General features: G+C 43.8%; 1 protein-coding gene across 7 annotated transcripts in view; it reads right to left on the reverse strand.

Moving 5' to 3' along the window:
* Positions 1-354: 354 nt before the first annotated feature.
* Positions 355-27,439, reverse strand: part of raraa (retinoic acid receptor, alpha a) — a 132,571-nt gene continuing 105,486 nt past the window's right edge. For 6 of the 7 annotated variants that reach the window (XM_046377829.1, XM_046377831.1, XM_046377827.1 and 3 more), the window contains 7 exons: positions 15,687-15,835; positions 9,169-9,310; positions 4,110-4,270; positions 3,795-3,971; positions 3,457-3,661; positions 3,079-3,237; positions 355-2,926 (listed from right to left, as the gene is read on the reverse strand). In XM_046377829.1, coding sequence (XP_046233785.1) covers positions 2,730-2,926; positions 3,079-3,237; positions 3,457-3,661; positions 3,795-3,971; positions 4,110-4,270; positions 9,169-9,310; positions 15,687-15,835 — 1,190 coding nt within the window. In that variant the 3' untranslated portion in view covers positions 355-2,729. Of the gene's footprint in view, positions 2,927-3,078; positions 3,238-3,456; positions 3,662-3,794; positions 3,972-4,109; positions 4,271-9,168; positions 9,311-15,686; positions 15,836-19,775; positions 19,782-27,439 lie in introns of those variants that run through there. The other variant, XM_046377832.1, reaches the window with a different exon arrangement.

A 27,439-nucleotide genomic window follows, 5' to 3' on the forward strand; every position in this document is an offset into this window, starting at 1 on the left:
TGTCAATAAAGCTGATTCTTCTTCTATAAATAAAATTGGAAAAATAAAAAATAAAATAAAAATTAGTTCAGTTGGTAAAAAGAGCAATTGTGTTAACCTAACTTCCTTTCAAATAAATATTCTTCCATTGATAAAAGACAACTGAATTATTGTTTGACAAAGTCTCACTCTAACCAAAATGCTGATCTTAAATGAGGTCATTGTCATGAAGATGCTTAGTCTGATATTTATCTAGTGACCAAACAACTGAATTCAAAGATGTGACCTTTCCTATCAGTCTTGTCAGTGCTTGTCAGGACACCTCTGTAGCAGCGAATGAAAAGAAAGACACATGAACAACACAAACACATTTAATAATTATTAAATGTCGGTTTTATTTTTGATTTTTTTTTGTTGTTGTTTTGTTTTTGTTTTTTTCCAAAGTCGCTTGATAATCTTGACAAAATTGCAACATATTCCATACTTCTCAAACTGACGCTGTGTCTGTTCCTATTCCAGATTAGCTGTGGAGGGAAACATTGTGCGCTGTTCTGGATAGGTGAAGTCCTAAATGATGAAAGCAGCTTTGACCGTACAAATAAAAAGAACACATGAACGACTCAGAGAGACTCCACACTGGCATCCTATGTCGTAACGTTGTGGGGTCAGGGTGGGCATCTCTCTGCATAAGTCCTGGTCTGCCAGGCCTAACAAAAATGAGTGAGTGGAGAAAAAAATCAGGGGCTCAGTAGCAGAAGTGTGTGTACGTGTACATCTGTGACAGGAGGGTTAGGAGGTGCAGCACAGAACATATACAAAGAACAGGCCAAGCACACAAAATGATTCCTTCCTGAGACATTGGCATGTGTACAGTAATGATGGTCTAGATGACGTCGATTTCAGCTGTGAAGGCGTTTTGGCGTAAAGTGAGTTGCAGGGTACAAGGTTGTTCTGGTTGCAAGAAGTCACATATTTGTTTCTACCACAGGTTGCCAGGGGGAGATCTGTGAGGACTTAGTAGACAAACATCACATTTGGGACCTTCACTTGCCTGACCACTGACGGAGCAATCTAGTCTTTTCCCATCCACTACAGTTTAATGATCCATTCAGAGACTCCTCAGAACCATTTGTGTTTAATATAGTGTGTATATACACCATTCTTCACATTTTAACTCTCTTTTAAGCTGAGCTGCTGTAGCGCATTTGAACCTGGTGGGCTACAAGTGGCGTGCAGCTCACCGTTTTCAGAAAACACCACCTCTTTCTGCTACATGGCCAAAAAGCTATGCCCCGACTGGAGTGCTACTTTGTTATCTACTGTATGTAAAAAAAAAAAAAAAATTACAAAAAAAAAAAAAAATACAAAAACAAAAACAAAAAAAAAACCTAAACAAAAAACAAAACAAAACAAAAAACAACCATGTTTTAAAAGTGTAGGGAGAGGAAAAATTGTTTGTGAAAGCCACATTCTGAACAGCCAGTGATTGGTTAAGGGTCTGTCCAGTATTTAGTAGGACACAAAACATGAAAGAACTTCCTTCAGTAAAATGTGCTCAAAATGTCTTTTCTTGCATCACAAACCTATGAACAAAACACATAAAAGGTATTCTTAAAAAAAAAAAATCAGGTGAAGCCTAAAACTCTTCATAGTTTTAAAGAAATGAATACAGCTTATATACACAAACTCAAAGGCTACTTAAAATACACCTTAATAATGAATCTTCATTAATTTGATTTCTTGAAAGGACCTGTGACCATATCATACAACCATGTTCATACAATCATTTTTTTTCCATTCTCCTGGAAGCAAAAAAAAAAGAAAAAAAAGAAAAAAAGGAAAACAAATCCAACCTGGAATAGTAGGTGATATTCATTGCGACTTGTTTTCTGTGCACATTCGTGTGTGTGTGTATGTGTGTGTACATGTTTGATTGTGTGTGTTTGCATGTGTTGACTGGAGAGAAATTTCAACATCTTTTGCTTCTCGTTAATTAGAATAATGTACAAATGTGATAAAACCGAAACGTCTTTCTCAATACTCTCGATGGGTATGAAAAGAGTCAAACAGTGAAGAAGTACAACAATTTCTAATCTCAGAAAACATGTCCTCATTTCAACCTGCCATTCTGGCATGTCAATCACAATAGTTCCTTAACTTTTTCTCTATATATTTATATATCTTTTGTACGAAATCTGTTTTTTTGAAGTTGGAAAAAGAGAAAAGACCCAGAGTCTTTGAGGAGGGGGGTCTTTTGACAAGTCCCAAGCTTGGAGTCTGCCTCAGAGTACAACAAAAAAAGTGACTGGTGTTTGTCAAGTCAGTCTGTATGCATTGTCCTTGTTCCTGTATTGTCCCACGGTGCCCCAGCCACTCTCAGCTCCATTTAAAACTGGTCTCCACTGCATCCCGATTTGTTTCCATGAGTCTTTTGGAGAAAACTGGAGAGGAGAGTGGAGGGAAAAGGAGGATGAGTTATCAGCAGTGTTTACGGTGTGGTCTCTCAGAGGCATCCAGTTCCCCCGGCCCGCCCCGGCCGTGCCTCCCCTCACATCAGGACGGTGCTCCAGAGTGAAGGAAAGCAGATCAGGAGGTGGGGATTTGTGTCGTAACAGAGGAGGGGGTTGGTTCTGCCGGTTTCCCGTGTTCAGCAGTCAGGGTCAAGGCCCCCCTCCTTCGCCCCTCCTTTTAAGAACATCGAGGGAGGTGACAGAGAGCATAGTGAAGAAAAATAAAAAGGTGGGCCGCTACTACGGCGATTGTGTGGCTGGACTGCTTTGGGCAGAGCTAGGGGACAGACTGGGGCTGCAGCTGCCTGGGGGGGCACCGCTGGGCCGGCCGCCTGCAGCTCCGCTTTCCAGACCTTCTGAGTTCTCCAGCATCTCCTGGATGAGAGGGGGCATGGAGCCTGGAATCTCCATCTTCAGAGTGATGACACGTTCAGCTCCTGCAGAGACGATTGGGGAATGGCAGAAAAATGTAAACTAATAAAATTCTTACAAAATACACTTTATGTATGGGTCAATTAGTTCATTCTCTTCAACAAAATGTGATATGAAACTGAGATGTGTAGGACTGAGAACAGTCTGAAGCACAGACCTTTAGCACTGATGCTTCTCAGATCAGTGATCTTCATCAACATCTTGGGGAACATGTGTGGCTTGTGGGGCCTCCTCCTCCTTACGTATATCTTTAATGCCTCCAGGAGGGGTTCCTGCAGGATGTCCACTTTTTCTGCTTGTTCCAAGTCCTGACGATCTGTGGACAAACACATAGTACAGAAACAGTGTGTCAATAATACCCTGTCCTAAAAACCAAAGTCAGCCACTAGGTGGTGCTCAATAAAAGAGCACAACAAAGCCATTTCTTCCATAGACAGCAGGGACAGTTTAGGCCTGGACAATGAGACCGCAGAAATTTGGGCTTTGTCAGTTGGCAAAGAGTATGTTTAATAAGTTTTGAGGGGACTTGTCATACCTCCACAAAGCAAACAGATGGCGCTGAGCAGCCCTGTCTCTGCATCATCCATCTCCAGGGGAAGGAGCTGGTTGGCAAAGGCAAAAACCAGGTCGGTGAGCGGACCGAACCCGGCATTGTGCATCTGGGTTCTGTTTAGCGTGAGTCCATCTGAGAAAGTCATGGTGTCTTGCTCTGGGGTGTAGCGCGTACAGATCCGGAGTATCTGGGAGAAACATAATGGGTTGTTGATTTGATTGGAAATTTGAACCACGTCCCTACCTTACTAGCTCTTTTTTAAAAATCAAAGTAATGTTTGGAGAAAACTTTGAATAAAAACGCAGGGTTGTTGTTCTTACCAGGATGTCCAGACAGGCTGCTTTGAGCAGAGTGATCTGATCTGCGATGGTAAGCGTTGTGAAACCAGGCAGTTGCTTAGCAAACTCCACCGTTTTTATGATGCACTTGGTGGAGAGTTCGCTGAACTTGTCCCACAGGTCTACATCCAAGGATACACGTCGTTCTGAGCTGTTAGTCTGGAAGGAGGGGAAGGGTTAGAGATTTTTCTTTTTAGATAATTTCAGATAAACTGAATATGCAGGTGACAATAAACGACAGCTAATTAAGTTGAACAAATACAGACACAAACAGGTCGTCCGTGACATGTTACTGACCGTAGTGTATTTGCCCAGCTGGCAGAGAGAGGGGAAAGTTTCCTGGTGTGCTTTGCGAACCCTGTCGATCATCTGCTCTGTGTCAGGACTCAGCACGTAGCTCTCCGTGCACTCCTGCTTCTTCTCATCCTTTTTCTTCTTGTTCCGGTCGTTTCTCACCGCTACCAGGAGCAAAGCAGCACGACAGAAAGGATTAGTGTGCATGACAGAAATTTTCTGGCTTCAGCTCCTGAAAAGCTTAATGTTTAAGAACAGTTCAGGCTCCATCCCAGCTACACTGTGTAACCATTATGCAATTGATGATCTCATCCCATTTTTAGAAAATCACTGAATTGAACCTGCAGTGAAAAACATACGTGCCTTTCATCAGCCATTTACATGTCTATAGATTGCTTGCGAACAACCACATAACCTACATGTCCCATTTAAACAGTAGAACAATGTAAACTGAGATCGAGATCAAAGGCAAAGCAATCAGCAGGAAAGGATGCTCAGTCTGCAGCACACAGCAGCAGAAACCACAGCATCACTTCTTATCGGATGCTACAAGATAAATGTTGTGAGACAGCTCCATCAAAGAAGCACCATGGTAATGGAGGGAGGGGGAAAAACCTTGAAATAATCCAATGTGGTTTCCCTCTGGGCGATCCGACTGAGAATAGTGTGCTCACCCTAAATGACAAAAAACACTAGGCAGGGTGTTTAGCATTGGAATCCCATTACAGGCTCGATCCATTTCCCCCAGTCCATCCAGACTGGGGTGCAGTCTAGCTGTGACTGGATTGTGTATGTGTGTGCATTGAGTTTGGGGGTGGGGCAGCTGAGATGGGGTGCTAGTTGATAAATAGTGGTGGTAGATGGAGCTATCCATAAGGCTGACGAATTGCCACAGCTTTCATTAGGGGTCCCGGCTAATCTAATAACATAATATGACAAATATCCCGTCTCTAATGGTTTTAAAAGGGCTCGGCTGCTGTGCCCATACCGGAAAAAAAAACCTTCCAGCTCTCTCTCTCTCTCTCGCTTACACAATACATGCTCTCTTTCCTTGTACTCCTCTCATTTCTTTCTCACCAAGGCGCACTATCTCCCGTTTCAAAAATTGTATTTCTTAAGCTTTAAATCATCCCACTTTCCTAAACTCACCTCTATAATTCCTCGCATCTCCACCTGCCCTCAAGGCACCTGAATTTCCCCTAGCTGCTGACCTAAGATCAGATTTTCCTTGTCTTAATCCTAACCTTGACCATTAAGGTTGAGAGCGCTCTGGCTGATGGGAGATCAGTGTCTGTGACAGAGGGGCATGGCCTGGGGCCAGGGACGGATGCACTGCTTGGTGCTGCTGCTCATCCATCAGGCCACAGACAGGCCTCCCTGCCTGGGAGAACATGAAGGGAAGGAGGAGGGAGGGGGCTGGAAGTCTGAGGGTGCACTATGTTATTGCTAAGCAGTGCTCGCCAAAACAAGAAACGAAGAAGACCCCGCTGTGTAGCTAGAACACGATAATATGTTATTTGCCAGCGTTTGATGGGTACTCATGTGGTAAGCTCATGTAGTCACCAAAACACATCAGATGAGGAAATATAGCAGCAAAGTGTGACAAGTAGAATCAAAAAGTCCATATTATACAGTATGTTACAATGCAGTTTTGTTTTTATATACCGTGAAAATGACAAAAACCGTAAAATGCTTCCCACTTCCATTTACTTTAATAAGCTAATTATGGTTCAGAAAGTGAAGGAACGCCCCAGATAAAAGTGCAGTAAGCTGCTCAACATTTTTGGGCGAGCCCTGCTTGTGGTGCTGATTGGGAATCTGTGTCCTGTCTGCCACGAGGGGAGGGGCTGCAGCACAGTCAACGTCCAATTAATTCACAAATAAAAGTGGGGCATCCCTAGCGTCCAGACATTACCAGCGCTGACAAATTGGCAGCACAATCATAAGCCGCACAACACAATTTAATGAAGTCATTAAAGAACTATTAGGCAAGACTGGCGATCTGTCATGGCGAATTGCCACATGCAATAACTTGTGGTAGTGGTGGTGGTGGTGGTGAGGGGGGAACTGTAGCGAGGGAGCGAAAATGAAAGAAATACTGCCTTGGTTTTTTATTGTGTGTGTGTGTGTGTCTACTTGAAGCGATGCATCTTTCAAAATGTATTATGATAATATGAATGCTAATGGGGGAACTTGCATCCTGGATTGTTTGCGGTTACGTGTTCATTGCATAAAAATGATTTACAAGAGCCGGCATGTATCACATACAGAATACTGTGACAGCACAGACGCATGGCCATCACTCAATCATTTGTTCTCATAGTGGATTTCAGCTGCAGTGTGCAGTTAATAGACAATTTCTGTTAGTGCGTCAGTGTGTGAGTGAGTGTGTGTGTGTGTGTGTGTGTGTGTGTGTGTGTGTGTGTGTGTTTGTGTACAAGACAGAGAGAGGTGGGCAGACAGGGATAATTCGTGTGAGGAAAATTAAAGCAGTGGCAGCTCGTCCATCACACAGATTAAATTCAATGGAAAGATAAAAATGTCAATGTTCCCCGTGCTCCTGCTGCTCGCAGCGCACAGCCACCATCGACAGTGATGAAACTTTCTCCCTCTCTCTCTCTGTCCTCCAGCCTCTCCCCCCCCCCCCCCCCCCCCCCACTCTAGATTTTCATTCTCGCTCACACTGGGTTCAATACTTTTCCCTCTCACAGCCTTCATCTTTCTCCACTATCCTGCCTTTCTGGCTGATGTTATCCTCCCTGTGCGCTGTTCTCCATCATTCGTCGCTTCATCTCATTTTACTTTTATTTCTTCTTCTATTGTCGAATAACACCTTCCTCGAGGAACATGTGAGCGATAGCTTTGCCAGCAAGGCAAAAAAGGAGGGGAGGGGTAAGATAAAGCGAGGGAGGTACTGGGGCATGGTGGCTAGTCTGAACTCACCAACATAAATTCAGTGTAAAGGATTGTGAAACTCATGTAACACCAAATAATCATCCTAAAAGTGAAGAGTGTCAGCAGTGGGAGTGAAGTTACATTAGCTGGAATGTGCTTTATATAAAAATATACCACTTGGGAGTTCAGTCTTTCCCAGCCTTTTCAGCTTGTGAAACCTTCTATCTTCTCAGATAATTCAATTTGAGCAGTTAAAATATACATACAGTATATAAGTATATATGCACATTCATTAAAGTATCTAAAGAAGCAAAAGTAAGAGAAATTTCATAGTTTCCCAACCCCATGTGGGGAACCATTGTACTGGGCTTTGTCTGCATAAATGAGCCAATATTCATCAGCCAGTATTGATGTTTTAGCCATCTTAATATGATCGTAAGCTCTGTTTTTATTTTTATGAACTTTTATGATTTATTCCAGAAATCCTCTTCAAACACTGACACGTTGATATTAATATGGCACTAGGCTTACAGGCTTCCACTTGGCCCACCCCCCCAACCACCAACCCTCCTTCTGACGCTGTCTTGCTTGGCATTGCCACCTGGCAGCCGGCCTGGCACTGTCGTCTGGAGCTGTCTGCCGGCAGACACAAGGTCACCCAGACATCCCCTGGCCCCAGCAGGAGGTCCACCTTCTGTGTATGTGTGTGCGACACAGAGAGTGTATGGTGTTTAAATGGAACTGTCCGAGTGTATTTCTGTTAAAGAGAATGTATTCATATCAGTTTGTGTTTGTCACCTTGCATCAATTTGAGCATGTGCATGAAATTATGCACAACAACGCATTTTTGTATGTGTGTGTGTGTGTGTGTGTTCTTGTGTGAGAGGCAGAGAGACTCCCTGCTGGCCCCAGATGGTCAGCCTCTCCTTCCTCACCAGCCCAGACCAGATTCACTAGCCAAAGTCACTGCTGAGGACACAGGATGAGCAATCTGCACACTCTGCGCAAAATGACCACAATCAGAAAAAGATTACTATTAAACCGAAACCAAGGGAGCAAAGGTGGCTTAAAATGTACGTCACAATGGATCTGCAGTCTCCATTCCATTCAGAAAACCAATTTGAGATGCTCTCACGTGTGCAGTACTACGTATGCACCACTAGATGGCTCTATAACTCCAGTCTATCACCACGTTGTGTGCTGTGTGCCTCTGTGAGTGTGTAAAAGAGCTGGCTGCTGTGATCCCTCTAACCATGATTAATGGCCCCATTCAAAGGTAAGGAGCTCAGAGGATAACTTCTTTTACTGTAAGCCACAGTGCTGTGGCATGGGGAGCGCTCCCTTCTCTTGCTGCACCAGAAAGATGAGGTAAACGGCGCCGGGAAGACAGGAGGCAGAGAAGGATGAAACGAAGGAGGTTGTCTGCATGCAAGTTTAAACAGGTGTGTGCTTCTCAGAGGAGGAGGACAGGTGCTGCACTTTCTGTCTGCCTGTTTCAATTTCTATTACTGAGTATTTATCAGCATTCATAAGAAAAAATGTGTCGTCTACACACATTCTGGTAACAGTGTGTGTGTTTGTGTGTGTAACAGCTTGTGTCATGTGACTGGGCTGAGGTAAAAACCCTGTTGGCCTCTGAGTTTTCTGCAGTCACACCTCTTCCAATTACTTTATCAAGTCTGAGCGCCTATGCGTGTGTGTGTGTGCGGGTGTGTGTGTGTGTATGTGTTCACACAGCCTCCAGGGTGCAATGATGGGAGCAGACGCCTGCTCTTTCACTCTCGGCAGGTGAGAACATATTCATCACAGAGGCCTGCCAAGGCTGGCGACACCCTGACTGTTATTGCCAGTCTGCATCACGGCTGCCTTGTGGCTCGTGTTTAAAGCAGATATTCTCTGCAAACTAAATCCTTCAAACTAAAAAAAAAACCTAAAAGTATAAACTCTGACAAGATGGGGTCTCCACACAGTGCATTCATAAATTTATCACACTGAATCACTGCCACAACTGACATGTGTGTGCATCAGCAGTCAACTCTTATGCAATGTTGGTAGTGGAGCAAATGTCAACAAATGCTGTGGCTTAAGACCGGTAACAATCATGCTAACCCTTCTGGGATTAAACAACCATGATGAGGTCTGTGCTCAGTGCAGTTTTTATACTCACACTCCTTGGACATCCCGACTTCCAGGCACTTCTGCAGCCGACAGTACTGGCAGCGGTTCCGGGTGACTTTGTTGATGATGCAGTTCTTCTCCCGGTGACAAGTGTACACCATGTTCTTCTGGATGCTTCTCCGAAAGAAGCCCTGCGTGACAAAAAAGACAGAGATGAGGACCAGTGTGGGTAGGGGGACGGTAGTCAAAAGACAAGACTACTATAAACTGGACTGTCTTCACAAACTACAAACTACTATTACTTAGCAAATACAGTCATCTTCACCTCTTTTCTGCAACCTCTCTCCTCACATCTTGCCCATGTTTATGATGCCATTTTTTCATCCAAAGCCATACAGCCTTTTAGCAAGGTTCAGAAAATGAAAAGGGGCCATGCGGAAAGGCCATACGCAGCTGCAGTTCAAAGGCAATGAACTACCAGACAGTTAAGTCCGTAAAAGGCTTATTCCATGACACCATCTGGATTGAGACCAACGGTCAATCGCCATTCCATGAGTTCGCCAATCTTCTCAATGGTGGCCACTCGAGACACAACACAAAAATGCTTTTGGAGATGTTTCAGGTCCAAAGGATTTTGGGGCAGAAGGCACAGGGTTACTGGGTGCCATATAACCATGGCCTGGTTTACAAAGCCAGAAATAAGCGATTTTAGATCCAGGCCAGGCAAGTATTATTAGAGAGAGACTGAGAGAGAACACAGGCTGAGACCGCTGTGTGAGAAAGGAATCCCTCTTTCACTACATTTCCCTTTACAATTTAACCAGATCAAAGAAAAAAAAAACAGATATCTGAATATGTCTTCCATGCATATGAGGTAGAGCACAAAACAAAATGAGCTAATCTTCGGTCACTGAGTCAAAATGGCAGATCTAACTATGTTTTGATTGCACAATACCATGGCACAGAAACAGAGCAAAGTATCTCTCCCTGACCGATGCAACACACACCCCATGTGCTATCGCAGTAACAATTTGGATTCTCTCCCTTTGAACTTAAAGAGTAGATCCAACAGCCACAAATAAGCTCAGAAAATTGAGTAATAAACTAACTGATGAGAAAAGTCTAAAAGGAGCTAAGTTTTAAATAAAAAATACAAATACACCTGATATGAAAGAAAAAACTGACCACATCTTGTAGGTGCTTCACAAAAATGCATCACGTCTAAAAACATCTGAACTGTTATAACACTGAATTATGCCCTCCAAACACTGCCCATATGTCACAAGCCATGCATTACATTTTATATTCACCTTTATAGATCATGCAACCCTAATAAAAATCAATGTTAACCTCTGTAGCTTTACTGCTTTACCATCCATGGTGTGTCAAAAAGATAAAAAGAGGTTAATGCAAATCAGCCACAACTGAGTGAGTACTCAGCACGCACGGCTCAGGACAAATGTAATACAGGTCAGTGTCAGTATTGATGTGACACAGTGGGACATGGGCTATGTTTTGGTGGGTAGGAGGGTGGATGGGGGTAGCTACAGAGAGAGGGGCTGGAGTGGTGGGTAGCTGCCACGGAGCCCCAGTCCATGCCGAGGGATTAGCTTTGCTAGCCGACAGATGGCCGGTGGACCTAAGCCCGCAATTTGTCCTTCTCAGCTCACCAGCCACTTCTCACATCTCCCATCCACCACCACAGAGCGGAAGTGATTCAAGCTTCTGATGCACTACAAAGAGGAACTGTGCACAGTCTGTTATGTACCTGCTTGCGCAAGGTACCAGCACGAGCAACTGTGCTGATTACACTTCATAGACTTTGCTTCAGTGATTTTATCCTGAATGGGTCACCTCATCTGATCAATTTTAGTGGTGGTAAAGGGTGAAAAATGTTTTCCAAACACCATTTCCAAGCTCTGATACCTTTATCGGACACTTACAAACTCTTCTGAGAAGACTTGACAGAATAGTGGGGCGTGGACAACAACAATGTTTAGTGAACAGCTGATGGTGAGGGATAAGTCTGTGGCCTTTGTGTGTGTGTGTAATGTCCTCTTTGATCCCATGGTGCCCCGACCCTGACCCCAGTGTCACCAGGGAATTGACCCACTCACAGCACCGGGAAGCTCAGGTGCCCTCTTGCAGCACCTCCTGATTGGCTGTTGCGGGTGGCTTGTGGGCCAGTTGATTGTTCCTCCCCCCCCTTTTTAGGAGTCATTGCTTCCTGCGGCCCTTAAGCCTCTTTTTGTATCACCGCTTAATCCACCCGGCGACAAGAGCCCTCAGCAGGCCCGTCAGTAACCCTGCAGTGTTTAGAGGAGATGAGAGCCGCAAGAAGAGAGAGAGGGAGGTTGGGGAAAAAAGAGCTCAGCACATACATGATTTCATGTGTCACGTGCTCTTGAATTCACAGCCTTCTACCTGGTGTGTGTTATGAGCCTCACGCCTTTATGAGTGTGTTCTACTTTGCATGTGTGTGAGGAAATGCTTTATTAAGAGGGAGGCAGGAGGGGTTGGCAAGTTCACAGCAAGGCACAGGAATCCTCTCTTACGTGACTTTTCACACTGTGCCCAGATTAAGAGTACGTTCCCAGCCCCCCACTGCGTCTGTCCACGAGTGCATGCGTGTGTGTCTCTGTTACGATACAGCTATTGCCACAGCCCACACACTATTAAAGACGGATGCTTGGTAAGTGGACCATTTGAAAATAGGGGACATTCTCGCAAAAACCAGCAGTTAGGGATTTTGGAAATACGGTCGCTTCCCTTCCATTGCAGTGGCTATGAGGGAGAGGGATCGCCTGCTGCGCGCTGCCATGCCTCCAAGACAAAAACATAAACATGAGGGGGTGGCCATGCATATTTAATGTTTAAGTGTTAATATCTGGAGGGGAAAAGAAGTGAAATGTCAGTGAGTATGTGCGGGCGGTAGAACTCAGACAACAAACGAATGAGCTGTCTCCAAGTAACAGAGCTCAACATCCCTCTCCTGTTTCCTCTGTTCGCTGAAGCCCCCAGGAAATGCCTTTGTAGTTTGGCATGCCGCAGCAAAGCCAACGCTGCTAACCCCCAACTTACCCCAGTCTCAAATGAGACATTCATATACATTCACATGCCTGTAGTGTTGAATTATTGAGTATGCTATGCCAAGCCATCTCCTCTGAAGTCAGAGATATAGAGAAGGCATCCTGAATTTTTCAAATTAGCACTGCGGCTGTTGAGTGGGCAGATAGTCACATCACAGACGGGCGACTAGCAATGGACGCTAGCTGTTCAATTGAGCATATTTTCAAAGATTTAGCCAACATTATTAATAACATTTGAGAACATTTTATTAACCAGCTAAAGTGATGAGTTGTTGGCACATGAGGACATAGAGTAGTCAGACAGGTTTAAAACACGTTAACAGTTGATGAAAATAAAGGTGATTTACTTCCCCATTCATCTTTGACCCGATACACTGTTCGCTGACGTGCTCACGCATGCAAACGCACACACACACACACACACACAGTTTTTCAACGCAAACGACAGATACAACAATTTTTCCATTCAGAAGTGCTGTCACCTCCAGCAATCTCTCCCTCTGTAGTTCAATAATTCTAGTTATTCATTAAGTACACTATTGAACTGAACGCGTTTTACTTTCTGGCCATTCAAACACAATCTATATGATGCATTCTTTCTCTCTCTGGTTTTCCATAGCCTAACTCAGTTATATCTGGGAATCAAACTGTATTCAGTCGAACAGGAGTTTGATGGTTGTGTGGAGAAACATTTTATGAAATTAATCCTAGATTAAATATAACATTTCTGGGTGCATTCAGTATCAGCAACTGATGGCAAAACTTGTGAATTAATTTGCTTTCCATTGTTCTAAAATAATTGATACCACACAATAATTGCTGGTTGGTGAATTAAAATACCAGTACAACAGCCTTGAAAAGCTAATTACAGTGTCAATTCTGACTATGCCCGAGGTGTCAGGAAAGAACACTGAACCCTAAGGAAAAACAACTAATGCCTCATCTATTGTCTGCCCTCTTTCTGTTTATCACACTGTGATAGATTTTTTTTTTTTTTTATTTACCTACCACTGGCAAATGTCAAAATGGTGTGTGTGTAATGCGTCTTTAAATTCATCCAAACTTTATTTAAACAGAGTGGCTTTAAATGCTTTCTTTGTGAAAGACATTTGGGACAAAAACAATTTAAAAAAACCCCACTTTTCATAACTTGAGCATTTTAACTTTTCAGGAATGATAACTGACAGACTAAAACCTCATATAAAGAAGTGAACAGACTTGCCTCATACAGTATCTTAAGATTCTTTTCTGTCTGCTTCTTTTCAACTACATCAACAGTGAGCCGTTAATCAAACAAATCTCATTTCAATGCTGCAATAAGGCAGGTGACCATTTGCAGCTTAACAATCAGTGTCTCTGCTTGGGGCGACAGGAGGTGCGTTTAACACTGATTCATACTTCTATATTAGTTTAACACAGACACGCTCAGCAGGAGCTTTGATTTAGCCTTATTATTTAACTTATTACCATATTTAATCAGATGCTATTAGGCAATGGGGAGCGATGTTAAGTGGGCACAATTTTAACAGCAGAGGCCTTGAAAAGGCTGCAGACATGTTGCAAAAGTTTTCATCAGATCAAAGCTTTTTAATGCATGCAAACACCTCACACGCACTCACAAACAGTGAGGATACACAAAGTGATTAAGAGCTACCTTGGTAGCTTGGATACCACTGAAAATTCTTTTTTGACATCACATACTACACAATATCATCTTGACAAAGCCACATACACATCATCTTCCCTTTTCTCTGCACTCATACTGCTAATCCTTTTCAGCTCAGTCTCAACAGTCAAAGAGAAACTTGCCCTAACTTGAAAATAATCTGAGCATTAGACTGTATATGATTAGGTAAGCAAATAAACTTTGGTTGAATTTACATCAGTCTAAACATGACTGTAGACAAAACCTCTCAAAACAAAGACATTTTCAAAAATTTCAGTTAAATTTAGAATTTCAATTTGCAGATACATTCACATGCCGGGAGCAGCACAGTCAACAGCAGTTTGGTTACCCCTATAAAGCAGCAAAGGGGTCAGCCTTAATTCACTTTGTTAACTTTTTATAAGTCACATTTAGGGAGCAGGTTAAGTTTCATGGAGCAGTCAGACGGTTTGTGTTAAAGGGTTATGCGTTTGTATGTATGTGTGCGCCAGGCGCTCCCGTGGTCTCCTCCCATTGCATTCTTTAGCCATTTTCCCCACCCCCCCGTTCTCTGATGCACTGACCGTCTTTCTCTTGGTGTCAGTGAGTTCATATTTGGCCCCTGCACTCGGTCCCCCTAATATGCTCCTCTCCAACCATCCCCACTCCTCTGGTTCTAGCCGTTCATGTCTCCCTGACCAGTTTGCTCTCCCACTCCCACCATCTCACTCCCTGCAGCCTCATGTTGTCTGCATTTCCACATTCCCCTTCAGTTCCCACCTCTCCTTATTCTTTCATATTTTTTTTAAATGCTACTGCCTCCCACCTATTTCAGTCTGGCTTTCCCCCTCTGATCCCCTCCCCCTTCTGCACCACTCCCACCACTGCACATATGGAAACACACACAGCACTGGCTGCACAGTCAATAAGTCAGATGGTCTAGCAGGCACCTGTCACCAACAGCACCACCCTGCCTGCTTTCATCAAACTACTCCCTACCGCCTCTTGCTATGCACAGGACTGCTGTCATGAGAAAACCTGGCAAGGAGAATTTACATTCTCCTGCTATGGTTCATCCAAGAATGTGTGATCCCAAAGCAAGAGAAACAAGGTGGTATGTGAAATGTTGACATTGTGGAGATATAAGATTTACACCTGGCAGTAACTTTACATTAGATTCTACAGATCCCTGTTCCTAATCTCCATCCTCCCCTGAGCTCACACAACTCTGGCTCTGTGCCTCAGGAGAAGCGAGATAAAGAGGCCTGTGTGCTCGCGCTAACAGGAGAACGTGGATGCATGCACACAGCAAACACTAACTGATAACAGAGCAGGTGGGGTTTTAAGGCCTCTTCAGCACCTGTGCAGCATGGCCATATTGATAACAGACGGCCGAAGTGGCTACGTCAGCAAAGCTGATATGAGTACCAACAGTACTTGACAGATGATTAAGTGTCACATACAGTACGTGATAAGACAGGTCCTTCATTTATGTTATCTTAACAATGTTGCAGTTGTTAAGTGCTGAAAGAGACAACTGCAACTGGTTCAGTCATATTTATGCTTATAAGGCTCAATAAAGTAACTGATAGTGTCAATAAATGAGTAGTCAAAATTGACTAACTTCCAACATTAATTTCCAGCATTAAACAATGAAAAACCCAAAGGTTGTGAAATACTCCACAGTGATGGGCCTTATCATTTTCATCATCTCAGCTTAGCTAGAGGAGACCTGAGTGTATTTTTTTTCCCTAGTGCAAATCACACAAAAGTTATAAGACTGACGAACATCTTGCTTGCTTGGCAGATTCAGAGGAAAGTGGAAAGTCTCACCTTGCAGCCCTCACAGGCGCTGACACCATAGTGGTACCCTGAGGACTTGTCCTGGCACACAAAGCAGGGCTTGTAGACGCGGGGCGGCGGGGGAGGTGAGGGCGGGCTTGGCACTATCTCCTCTGAGCTGGTACTCTGGGTTTCTATCGCTGCGGAGAGGAGAGAGCAACAAGAGGGGTTAGTGAACGCTATCGGATGAAGCTCTGAAAGACATGAAGAATTAATCGATATCAGCGAGATAACCACCAACTCTCACGCTTACACTCACACTCACACATCTTCAACAACCCAGCTCAGACAGATAGACTTCTTACAACATCCAATACAAATCACCACAAGGAGAACAATGTGTTTGAAGAGCAAATGAAACTGCAAATGCAAGGACAACTTCTTGATTTGTGGCATTTTCACATCCACCACAGGAAAGACTCCTTAAAATATCTTCAGAGAACAAATACTTTCTGGCACACAGGCACACAGATCATCAAAGCACCAGTGAAACCTGCCTCGACTTCTTATTTACTGCAGAAATTATGGCTTGTGTGTGTATGCGCCTGTGTGAGTGTGTAGCAAGAGGCTGCTTTGCTAGCAGCGTTAAAAGGCAGGTTTTCTCTTCTGATACAAGGCCTGGAGTTGTGCTTTTTATGCAGTATTTTCTTTAAGCTGTGCAGTCTATTGAAGTATGACTGCCTTGAAAATATTAATATATAAAGCACACACTGTACCAATAAAGAGCAAATACTGCACACAAGGTTAAGTATAATTCTCTCTACTTGTGATCAAGCAAGTCATGTAACTTATTCAATATCAGACCCATGAGTGGAAATAAATCTGAGTGTACTTTATTCAATAAGCCCTAACAAACCAAACAACATGTGAGCCCTTTGGAGGCTCCATTTTGTTTGCTTGTAAACAAAGAGGCGTGGTATTGTGGGGAAGTACCGTACCCTGCTGTTGCCTTCATGTAATATGTGTTGGACTTTGACCTCAATATCCTGTGTGTTACAAAACACAGCTCGCTAATCAAATATAAAAACACAAATACACAGCTCAGACCTGCACCCTGTGGCCTGTGGCTGACTAAATAAGTGTATAATCCCTGTTTGCAAATGGCGCCATTTAGAGCCAGCATGTGTGCTCTACTTGGAACTAGCCTAATTTTTTTAACAGCTCATGCCAAGATGATGCGTTTCCATATCAACACTTTGACAGATTGTTTACCTTCAGTTAAGAAAATAAGATAAACTTGGCATCAATGGTGAAGGGTTTAACACATTGGAGGACTTATTAGAGTACAAAATCAAAACTCTACAGTAAATCTCTCTGGTTCCATCAATATCCATATAGGTATACTATATTGCATGTGTGCATATAAGCTCTGTTGCTTCACCCAGCATCAACAGCGCAACAGAGGAAGGATTGGGGAGGTTGACAAGAAGCTCAGGAGCTGCCTGCAGCTCAATGCTCCAGTGCAAATAAGCCATCTATATTTAACAGAGTGGGCTGGCTCACAGGCCCATAATACAGTGGGAACAAACTCCACGTGACGCAGACAAACACTACTAGCACATTGTGCAACGTAAACAAGGACAAAGGTTTTCAACTTCATTTTCTCTTCATCACATATGCTTTCATAGTGTCTGTGTGTTCAGGTTTTAGCTTGCCAACCTCTATGTGCATGCAGCAGGTGGTGCAGGGAAAGATTACATTCAGAACCACCAAAATAAACCAACCTGATGACCAGATATGTTTATGGCTTCCTGGAAGGATAACACACACACACAAGCAAAGTACATCGTACACTAGTCTCTCCAAGGCTGCAAGTTATCTCACACAGCATGTCCAAGTGGGTTTCGGGTGACGGGGACAGTTAAGCTAAACAGCAATAAAGCTCACATTGCAACACCTAACATTGACATCCAATCAGGCCAGGGATATTAAGACATTTCTCTTATGAGGCCCAGATGTCATACGCCACTTGCACACCAGTGGTACAGTACTTTAAGCCCTTGGTGCAAATATTTTGTGACAAGCAACAGGAATTTTATTTTTTGATTCAGATTCTTTAGTGAAGACTTTGAACTTTAGTTGCAGCTTGAAGGCAAAAATTGAAAAAGGTAAAAAGAGAAATGTTTCTGATGAGATAGGGTGGAGATGAAGGGAGAGAATCAGGAAGGCACAAAAAGGTAAAGATTGACAGCAAACTATGACATATTTCTGCAAAAAGCAAAACCTAGACTGTATTTCTTTACTCATGTTGCTCCTACAAACACACTATATCGACAAAAGTGGGATGGGGCTGTTTTCAAGGGTTGGGCTCGGCCCCTTACTTCAGCATACCAAGACATTCTGGACAATGCTATACTTCCATTATTGTGGCAACAGTTTGAAGGCCTTTTTCTGACTGTGCCCCAGTGCACAAAGCAAAGTCCATAAAGACATGGTTGGATAAGTTTGGTGTGGAAGAAACTGACTGGCCCACACAGAGTCCTGACCTCAACCCCATCCAACACCTTTGAGATGAACTGGAATGGAGATTGCGAGTCAGGCCTTTTTGTCCAACATCAGTGCCTGACCTCACAAATGCTCTACTGCATGAATGGGTAAAAATTCTCACAGAAACACAAAATCTTGTGGAAAGCCTTCCCAGAAGAGTGGAAAGCTGTCTATGTATTTAGAATTAGAAGGACTAAAGTCCCTGTTGGTGTTATGGTCAGATTCCCAGTACTTTTATCTATATGGCGTACTTGGATTCATTTTCATCACACACACAGACACATACACCTATCAGGATCTAATTTAAATCCTTAAAAAATGTGAGTACTTAGAACAGGCCATTATATTTATTTACAGGCCATCTTTGTCCATGCCACTGGGCGATGGAATCAACACATTCATGTCAAACAAATTAAACATAAACAGAGCAGCACTTACATAACACGACATATTTTCTCATTAACAAAAAAAAAAACATTCACCGTTTTCTGCACTCTCCTGCCTCTCTTGATGTGGACTGAATACAGCCCTGCATTATTAGTGTGACCACAGAGCTATTCATCCACATTTAAGCTGCCTTCATTAGAAACGCATAGACAAACAGATGTGCTACCCACCCACACACATGAACATAAAAATTGCACCCATGTCTACATTGACACAGGCTAAGGGCTTTCCTAGAGCCATTAAAAAGCCTCATTGGTCAGACACACAGACATAAACACACACACACACAGAATGCAAAGTCTTAATGAGAGCACCCATGGAAATCTGGGACACAAGGACAAGAGTCGGTGAGGGGGCTGGCGACTGTAATTAAATACAATGGCTGGCTTCTGGAGCCTTGTCAAGCTGAGGCATGAAGCAAAACAATGGCAGGCCTGTGGACAGAGAGGCAGAGAGGACAGAACTACTTAGCCCCTCAGCAGCCATCATCCAGGCATTATTCAACACCAGTCTGCATCCAGGCTCTCTGATCAACACCAACCATCATACAAGCCTGCCTATTGTGTGCTCCACGAAATCATACGCACAAACCCTGGAAGAACTGACTCACACTCGCCTGGAGAGCTTCCCCCCGATATCCTTGCAACATGTTAATGCTCGAAATTTGTGTGTCTGGCAAGGTTTCCAGGCCAGAGCCCCTCCAGAGCCTGCAAAGTCACCACGGTAACTAATACTTGAGCTACAGCTAGAATATCATTACTTCAGCCAAGAGAGGGCTAGAATGAATACACAATAACACCCCACTTTGCTTAGGGATACGTGCATAGGAGCCCTCGATCCTGAAAGTAATGTTTAAATGAAAAACAGTAAGGAGTTACTGATATGGAACTTATTGTACTTTGGTGAGTGGATGAAACACAAACAGCACAAATCCCATAGTCGCCGCTGTTGTTTTTAATTGTTGTGAATTAGACACAAGGCTGGATTCAAGACTACGGTCTGGCATGCTGTCAGACCAGTCTCAGAAGTGGGAATAAACAGCACAGGTTGTCAGGTGTAACCAGCCAAAACAAACCTGACACTGCACTGAAGTGAAACAGCAAAAGTCCATTTAAAGAAGGTGGTGTCTGTCCAACATCTGACCACTGGCTGGAGGGGAAACCTTGTCTTTCTGCTAATTCTAGTACATTGAAAATAATGTATGTATTTTTTTTAAAAAAATCATCTGTTCTGTTGACCCATTATGAATACATCAAACCTCCTAGATTTAATTTACTTAGATCCTTTGATATTCACAGTGACAGACAAGTATTATAAACACCTCTCGCTTTTGTGTGTAGATGTACTGTAAGTGTGAATGTGTGTAGCGCCCAGATATCTCAATAGCTTAATGTAGCGTGGTGTTCTCCAACTCAGAGCCAAAGCACTGGTGATTTAATTAAGTTCAAGTGTGAGTGGTCTGTATTGCTGCTCTTCAGATTCACTTTGCATACATCATGAGCCACAAGTGCACTTAGAGACAAGCCATGCCCTCGCAGTCACGTCCTCCGCGAGCAATTACAGCATGCCAAGACTTAAATGGACAAATATGCACAAGACTGAAATGAAATCTATTCTGATGATGAACTGGCCTGAGCTGTAATACTGACATAAGATAGCCTGGCTAACATCAGCACTTCAAAGGCATCGAAGACCACAGACCAAGACACACACACACACACAAGCCCACCGGCTATTATCAAGCCTCCAGACTCTGGGCTGTCTCGGTACTGTGCTGCTGAGCAGTTCTTGAGGTTCAGCTCTAGGTTAGTCCTTTGAGATTTGATTACCTTCATCCCCATTGGTTACTGGGCCCAGCTGTGAAGCATATTAATGAGATTTCACCATCATTAGGGGGAGCTAACTACATTAGCAGGCTGGCTGCTTGGCTGGATTGTAGTGAAGAGAACTGGAGAAAATGAAGGCAGGAGGAGGGGAGAGAGAGAGCTCTGATGGGGTCTTCCACTTCGAATCCTACTTTGTCATGGACCATTGTGTCCCCCTGCCTTCTATTAGGTTATATGGACACACACACACAAACACACTAGCCATGTGTAAGATGCATGGAAAAACACAGGTCCATTTGTCTTTCAATGCAGCGAGTGTGCAAGACAAGAGACACCAAGCAGACCACCATGGCACAGGCTGCTGCATTAAGGCTTGCTTTGAAGTCTGCTTTAAGTAATGAAGTGGGATGGCCAATGGAACAGCCGCAGGGATAGAGACTGCCTAACAAAACCCTGGAAGTCGCCGGCCAATGTATCATGCATGTCCATAAAAACGACTGGCAGGAACTTAAGAGCTTTTAAGTGCAGTGAAACAGACCAACATCACTTATGCATGGTGCTTGACTTTTGCTTAATATTCAGACGTTACTTCTGCTTTCAATGTCAGGAATGTTGGGTAGGCAGCAGGGAAACTATAAACACATATGCAAGAATGCTTTGTCAGCACTCTTCAATTACTGAGGGGGGAAATGGGACTATTTCCTTGCTTGCTGGGAAATCCTGCCATTCTCTAACAAAGCGTCATAACAGCTTTCCGCTGAAAATGGATAGGGCAGTGTTCGCTGTCTCTACTCTGATTGGGGAGAGCAAAGTCACACACGCCATATGTTTAGGAGTCGGGCTGAGGGCATGTGAGCGCGATCACACGCCAGCAGGCGCGCACAGCGTGACAGCTATAAGGAAAGCGACAGTGGGTTGTGTTTGTGTTCAAACACAGAGTGTGAACAGTTATTGGCTGGGAGAGGGGGAGGAATCCGGTGGCAGGGTAGACCTAAGTGAAAACACACACAAAGTAAGGAGAGCCAGTGGAGGTTAACATAAAGCAAGAAAGCAGACACTGAGCCTCATGCCTCCCATATTCACGGTAACTAAATCCAACCTTTCCACACCCCTGTCCCGCTACTTTCCATCCACATCTCCCCCTTATTCCTACCTGTCCCACTCACTGAGTCTAGTGCTCTCCTCTACCCATTGCTCTTCGTAATTTGCATCATATGCAACTCTTTCACTTGCCTCTGTCCATCACTGCCAAAAGAGATTGCAATAACTTCCAGGGGTTTTAAGATCAAAGCACTGACTTTTGACTCTGCAGGCTTTCACATGCATATCGTACAAGGTGGTGAATCTACCTAAACTGAAAAATACTTGCATATCAGTAATCAGTTCAGTTAGCAAGACAGTTTAGATTTGTCTTGCAACTGAAGGGTGTTCATGAAATGATCTCATGCACGCTCTTAAAGCATGATGATGCTCGTCATATCAGCCACACCACCCAAAACACCTTATTAGTGCTTTATTTAGTACACGACACAGGAAGGTCAATATCTGATTAATCTTCCACCTGAAGATCCAAACAAATCACAATGGGGAAAAAAATATTTTGTTGCATAACAAATTGTTCTACCTTCTAAATGTTGCTTTGTGGTAAGCTATCTGTGACTACTCATACCCACTCATATCATGCGTGTTATGGCATCATACAAGAGTGTGTGTGTGTGTGTGTGTTTCTCAATGAGAGTGAGTTAGGAGGATTACTAAGGATCCCCCTGCCTGGTTGTGCTCTATCTAAGCTGCTATGTGTCTAGCCTGCAGTCCCAGTGAGAGAGGGAGAGAAGGAAGAAAAAAAGAGAACGCATGGAGATACCAGGGTGTGACAGTACCCATTTTATTAATATTAATGAGTCTCTAAGCTTTCCAAGCAAAATAAGAGAGCAAAATTATTTTAGAAAAAAACAAGATATGGCATGATTTATCACAACATACCTTATACATATGACATAGACACAAGAAGGAAGTGCACTGAGAGCTTAATCTGATTCTAATATAAATTTCTGTAACAAATGACACTTTCACTTGCGAGATGCATGGTCTAAATTACAGAAAAATGACAGCCTGCAGTTCTGCAACTGTTGCACATATTCAGATTTTGCAGAGAGCAGAAATTGATGGGACAGCTTAAGTTCTTGAAGGTCTGTGCAGTATGTCTGAATGTTAAACTAGCCCCAACACCAAATTTTCAACGCTACTGCTCCAAATTGGAGCCAAGAAACTCTCCCATCCAGAGTGTTACAGCAAGAAAAACACACACGTACGTGAGTGATAGATGAGGGTCTGAGCAAAGGCCGAAGGGCAGGGCAGCGCGGAGCAAAAAGTCTTTCTTGTATGTTATGATGATACCTCCTCGACACCAGGAAATGTGGGCCAGAAGTGGTGAAAACAGCAGGTTGTGCTTAACACAGGGTAATTTATGGCAGCTTTACATCTCTGTGAGTTTGATTACTTTGGGGAACACAGCGAATGAAAACATGCATGCTAGTGCCAGTGAGTGCATCTTCCTGTTTGCATACTGGGGTGCATGTTGTGTGATATGTGTGTATGTGCGTGAGAGCCTGTGAACCTCAGAATGTTCTTGTCTAGGCCACGTCTGGATTTTATCAACACAGCGGCCCCCACCATGTTCCCAAGCCCTTCTCCAGGGGCTCAAGATAACTTCCCTCTCCATGCTGCCTGGCCTCTGAAATAACAACACACCAGGTTTTCCTATCACTACTGCCCCAGCAAATGGAGACAGAACCGAGAACATGTGTGGACAAACTAGAGGGCGGGGGCGGGAGGGAAGGGAAGGGAGCAAGCAGATGACAAAGGTGAGGTCTACTGGGGCTAGACTTGGAGCAGCAACTTCACATAAAATACACCAGCTTCTCTGTGCGGCTACAGCCACACGCTAATCTTCGGTATAGTCAATTATGAGTCTTTTAACAAATACAGGCCTAACGAAGGACATTTAAACCTCAAACAAATTTCATAAGTCCTAACAGCATTCCAAGGTTTATGGATCCAACTGTGCAAAAAATATAAACATAAAAAGCAGCTAAAGGCAGTTATCTTGCTGGAGAGAACCACAAGTTCCCTGGCAACAATGCTCACTTGCAATCCTGAGTAACACGGTGTAACTCTACCCAGCAGCTGTCTGTGCCTGCTGACTGACAGTGGGACTATGCGAGCTGGCACTCGCCCCAGGGTGACTGGAGACACTTGGCATGAGCTGATGGTGTGGGGCATGGTGGTGGGCACAAGGGGGCAAAAGGCAGCCCGTGTCGGTCAGTGGATGCCAGGATGCGAACAGGCACAGCGACGAGTTTCAGCAGCCAGTAACACATATCATACTAGGGTGTGTGCATGAACACTTCAACACATGATATCCAATGTTGAGGGTGGATTCTGAACATGCATTTGGTACATGACAGGACTATTAAGATGGGCTGACAGGCTGCGGTGTCAAAGAATATATGCTTTTTTCATGCAGAGATAAAATGTATGTCTGCCTCAGAGGCTGCCCCAAAGCTTCATCAATGCAATAAGCAAAAGCCAGTTTAACCCATGATTAGCAGGTCCTTTCTGTGGTTAATCCACATGACATACACAGACAGTGTTTGTCCACAGTGGATCTGCTATTGAACATTAATGTTGAGGAGATGATCACATGTACACAGCGCATGAGCTACACGGCTGACCCACATGAAGAGACGGAGAGAGCGCAAGAGAGTGGGGAGCAGGGGTTGAGAAGACAGAGAGGAGGAGAGAGCATCTGAGGAGAAAGAGGAGCCGAGATGAGCGACAGGACTCGGGGAGGAGTGTGACACGCAAGACAAACATTTCAAAAGCAGGCCCTAAATAAAGCCTGTGCATGCTGGTATGTTTGTTTCTCGAGACACTCCTCCCAGTGAGAACAGGAGAAGGTGTAACCTTCCTTTGTCAGCTCTCTCAAAGTGAATTAATGCACCCTCCCTGCGGTGACGTACAGCTGTGATACCTTATGACACATGACTCAGGTTCAAGGTCATTTGGATCATAACACAAACATACATGAGTGAAACCGCAGCCTTCTACAAACTGGCCTTTAATGTTACCGCCCTTACTGTGAAAATGGCTTCATGAAACATTAAGCCTTTACAGAGTGCCTGCATTGGTTAATTATAGAATTGTGCGTGAGCGGATGAAGCATGCAAGCTTTTTCCTTCTGTGAAAACAAACCGCACTCATGCATACTACAGGAGTCAAGAGGGTGCATAAGCCACACTAAACATGGTACCTAAACTCACTGTGTGGTCCAACAAAAACCTTTAAGGTGAACACTCTATTTGTCTGACTGATGCTCTTTTTTCACAGCCACTTAGAATGAGTGCAGCAGCCGAATAAGCTTCAATTCCCTTTATTTCCATAAAATCCAAAGGTCAGTGACATTACAAGAAACCATTATTAAGAAGTCTAAGGGTCAGGGAGGCCTGAAGTAATCACAAAAATGCAATGCTTGAGTGGATAAAAAGAGAAGAAGAGAAGCTGTGAGCACCAAGTATGTCTTTTACGAACATTATGGACTGCACACATTAAGCTTATTTGAACTATTTAGGATATATTTAAATCATGGGGGAGACAGCAAACGGATTTCAGAGAATTTAAAGACAGCTGCAGGTGAAGCAATAGTGGAAAACTCATTTTATACACCACGATTCTGTCTGCCTGGGTTGAAATTACATCCATACACATTAACCAGAGCCTATTCATTTTTATGGAGTTGAATGCCACACACAGTGTTTGAAGGCCAAAAGACCTTCATGAATGCTTATCCTCCAGTGTTTGCTCTTCACTCACTCTAACAGAGAGGTTATCTGACCATTGATACTCGCTAATCCAATGTGACTGGCAGCATTGAAGGCCCTCCGTTCTTAAGCGCATATTTAACAGAGGAAGAGGGTCATAAATATGGAGGGGGCAAAGGGCTATTTGCATTTGAGGGCTGAAGTGGACTTGCAGGGGCAAAGAGAAGGTGGAAAATAAAAGGGGGAACAAGGGATCAAGAGAGAGGGGAGAAACAGAAGAGACTCATGAGGATCTGGGGAGGAGAAGAGAGGATCACTAGGGACAAGCTTTGTCATGTTAAACTGCCTCTCTCGACCCATGTTCTCCATTTTCCTGCTCCCCCTCCACCCTCCCCGTGGACAACACAATGGTCTATCACAGGGGAACAGATTACGAGGGTTTGATCCTCTCGGCTTCAGAGCAGGAGCATGACTGGTGAAGTGGGGGAGAGGTCGTGAGTGCACGGTGTGCGTGACTCGGGTGGGTGACAACGTGTGCTCACTGATGCTAAATAATGTGCCTTTCTCACCTGGCCATCTCTCTTAAAATGCAGACCCGCATTTAGGTTTGTCACTTCATGTACTCGTCAACATGAGTTAGAGCTAATAGTGAAACTAGCTTGTAATTTGCCGTTGCCTTCAAGCCTGAGCAGGCTAATGTGCATTCCTGTATTATACTACTGAAATCAATAACAACAACAGTTCCCTTCATAAATTAGCTCAACGCACCAATGTCAGGTTTTGAGCTGAAAGCATGTTATTGTGAGGAAGATGCAGAAAGTGTGCCACTATCCTGTCACGAGTCTGTTAAAGAGCCCAAGGTGCTGAGACCTACAGAGGTTACCTGGTCAGCACAGGGGTCAAAATGCCCTTTAGACCTCTAGAAGATAGCCGACATATTTAGAAAACAAGCACTCTGATTGGCTATTGTTCACAAATATAGACATTAGTCTACAGATTGCAACACTTGGCAGCACATCTGACCAAAGTCCTTTGCATAAAATAAGATTACAGCTTTAAACACCTCAGCACAGCCAGCCACTGCACTCCTGCTCATGTCCTCTAATGATGACTGATGACACACATTTGATTCAGCCGTCTGATGTGTAGTGTCAGGAGGCTGCTTAGTGGAAGATTTGGGCAGAGTAAAGGGAGAACGGGTGGGCGGGGAGAGGCGGACTCATTCATCTTTAGTGTCAGCGCAAATGCAAAAAATAAAAAATATAAAGTGAGGTGCTTGTCGATAGCACCAGGAGGTTAAGTTAGCTCCTGCTTAGGAAAAATGGCTGATGAGAGCAGACAATGCCATCAAGGGAGCACAGTGGGATGTTACTAGAATTTAATGAAGGACATGTTGAGCTTCCTCGAGTATGGTTTGTGTTTTTCCCCTTCTCTCTGTGCCTGAATGTGTGTGTGCAAATTGTTTGCGCCTTCACAGACACTAATTTCCTGCATGGATCCATGACCTTTCATTGTAGCCTGGGGGGAGCCATTTGATCATCACACCCACCCACCCACACACATGCACATGCGAGCGCGCTCTCACACACACACACACACACATTCCGGTCAGGACTTCCTGTGATATGGCTGTCCACAAGTCAGTGGACTGGCTTTAGAGAGACAATCTCGCTTTCTCCCTGCAGCGTCAGTCTAAACCACGAAGTCCTGCACATATCTTTCATGTGGATCATTTTTTTATCCAAAGAATACAACATTTTTTTTAGCTGACTATACTGCCAGTCAACTTCTTCACAAAAACAGCAGCCTGCCAGAAACACTTCTGGCTACTTGATTTTATCACTACATTTTTTTACTTCTACATTTTGCTTTTCCATTTGCTCAAAACCATTACTAAAGTTACACATGCAAAGAAGCAACACAAAGTTTCAAATATGCCCTTGATATCAAGGTTTAATATAAATGTTTTGTCTGTAAACGGAAAAGTCTATAATTCAAATGGAAATATTTTTCGAAGAGTAAACTGCCAGAGCAGATAATTATTTGTACAGAACCCTCGAATCATAATACTCTGTGTTTGCCCATGTGTGAGAGTTAAACATGCTCCTTCCATCTGTGAGTGCATTTGTGTGTGAACAATACTAGTGTAAAAACACATTATTTG

Source organism: Scatophagus argus, chromosome 21 (genome assembly GCF_020382885.2).
Source record: "Scatophagus argus isolate fScaArg1 chromosome 21, fScaArg1.pri, whole genome shotgun sequence".
Lineage (NCBI taxonomy): Eukaryota > Metazoa > Chordata > Actinopteri > Scatophagidae > Scatophagus > Scatophagus argus.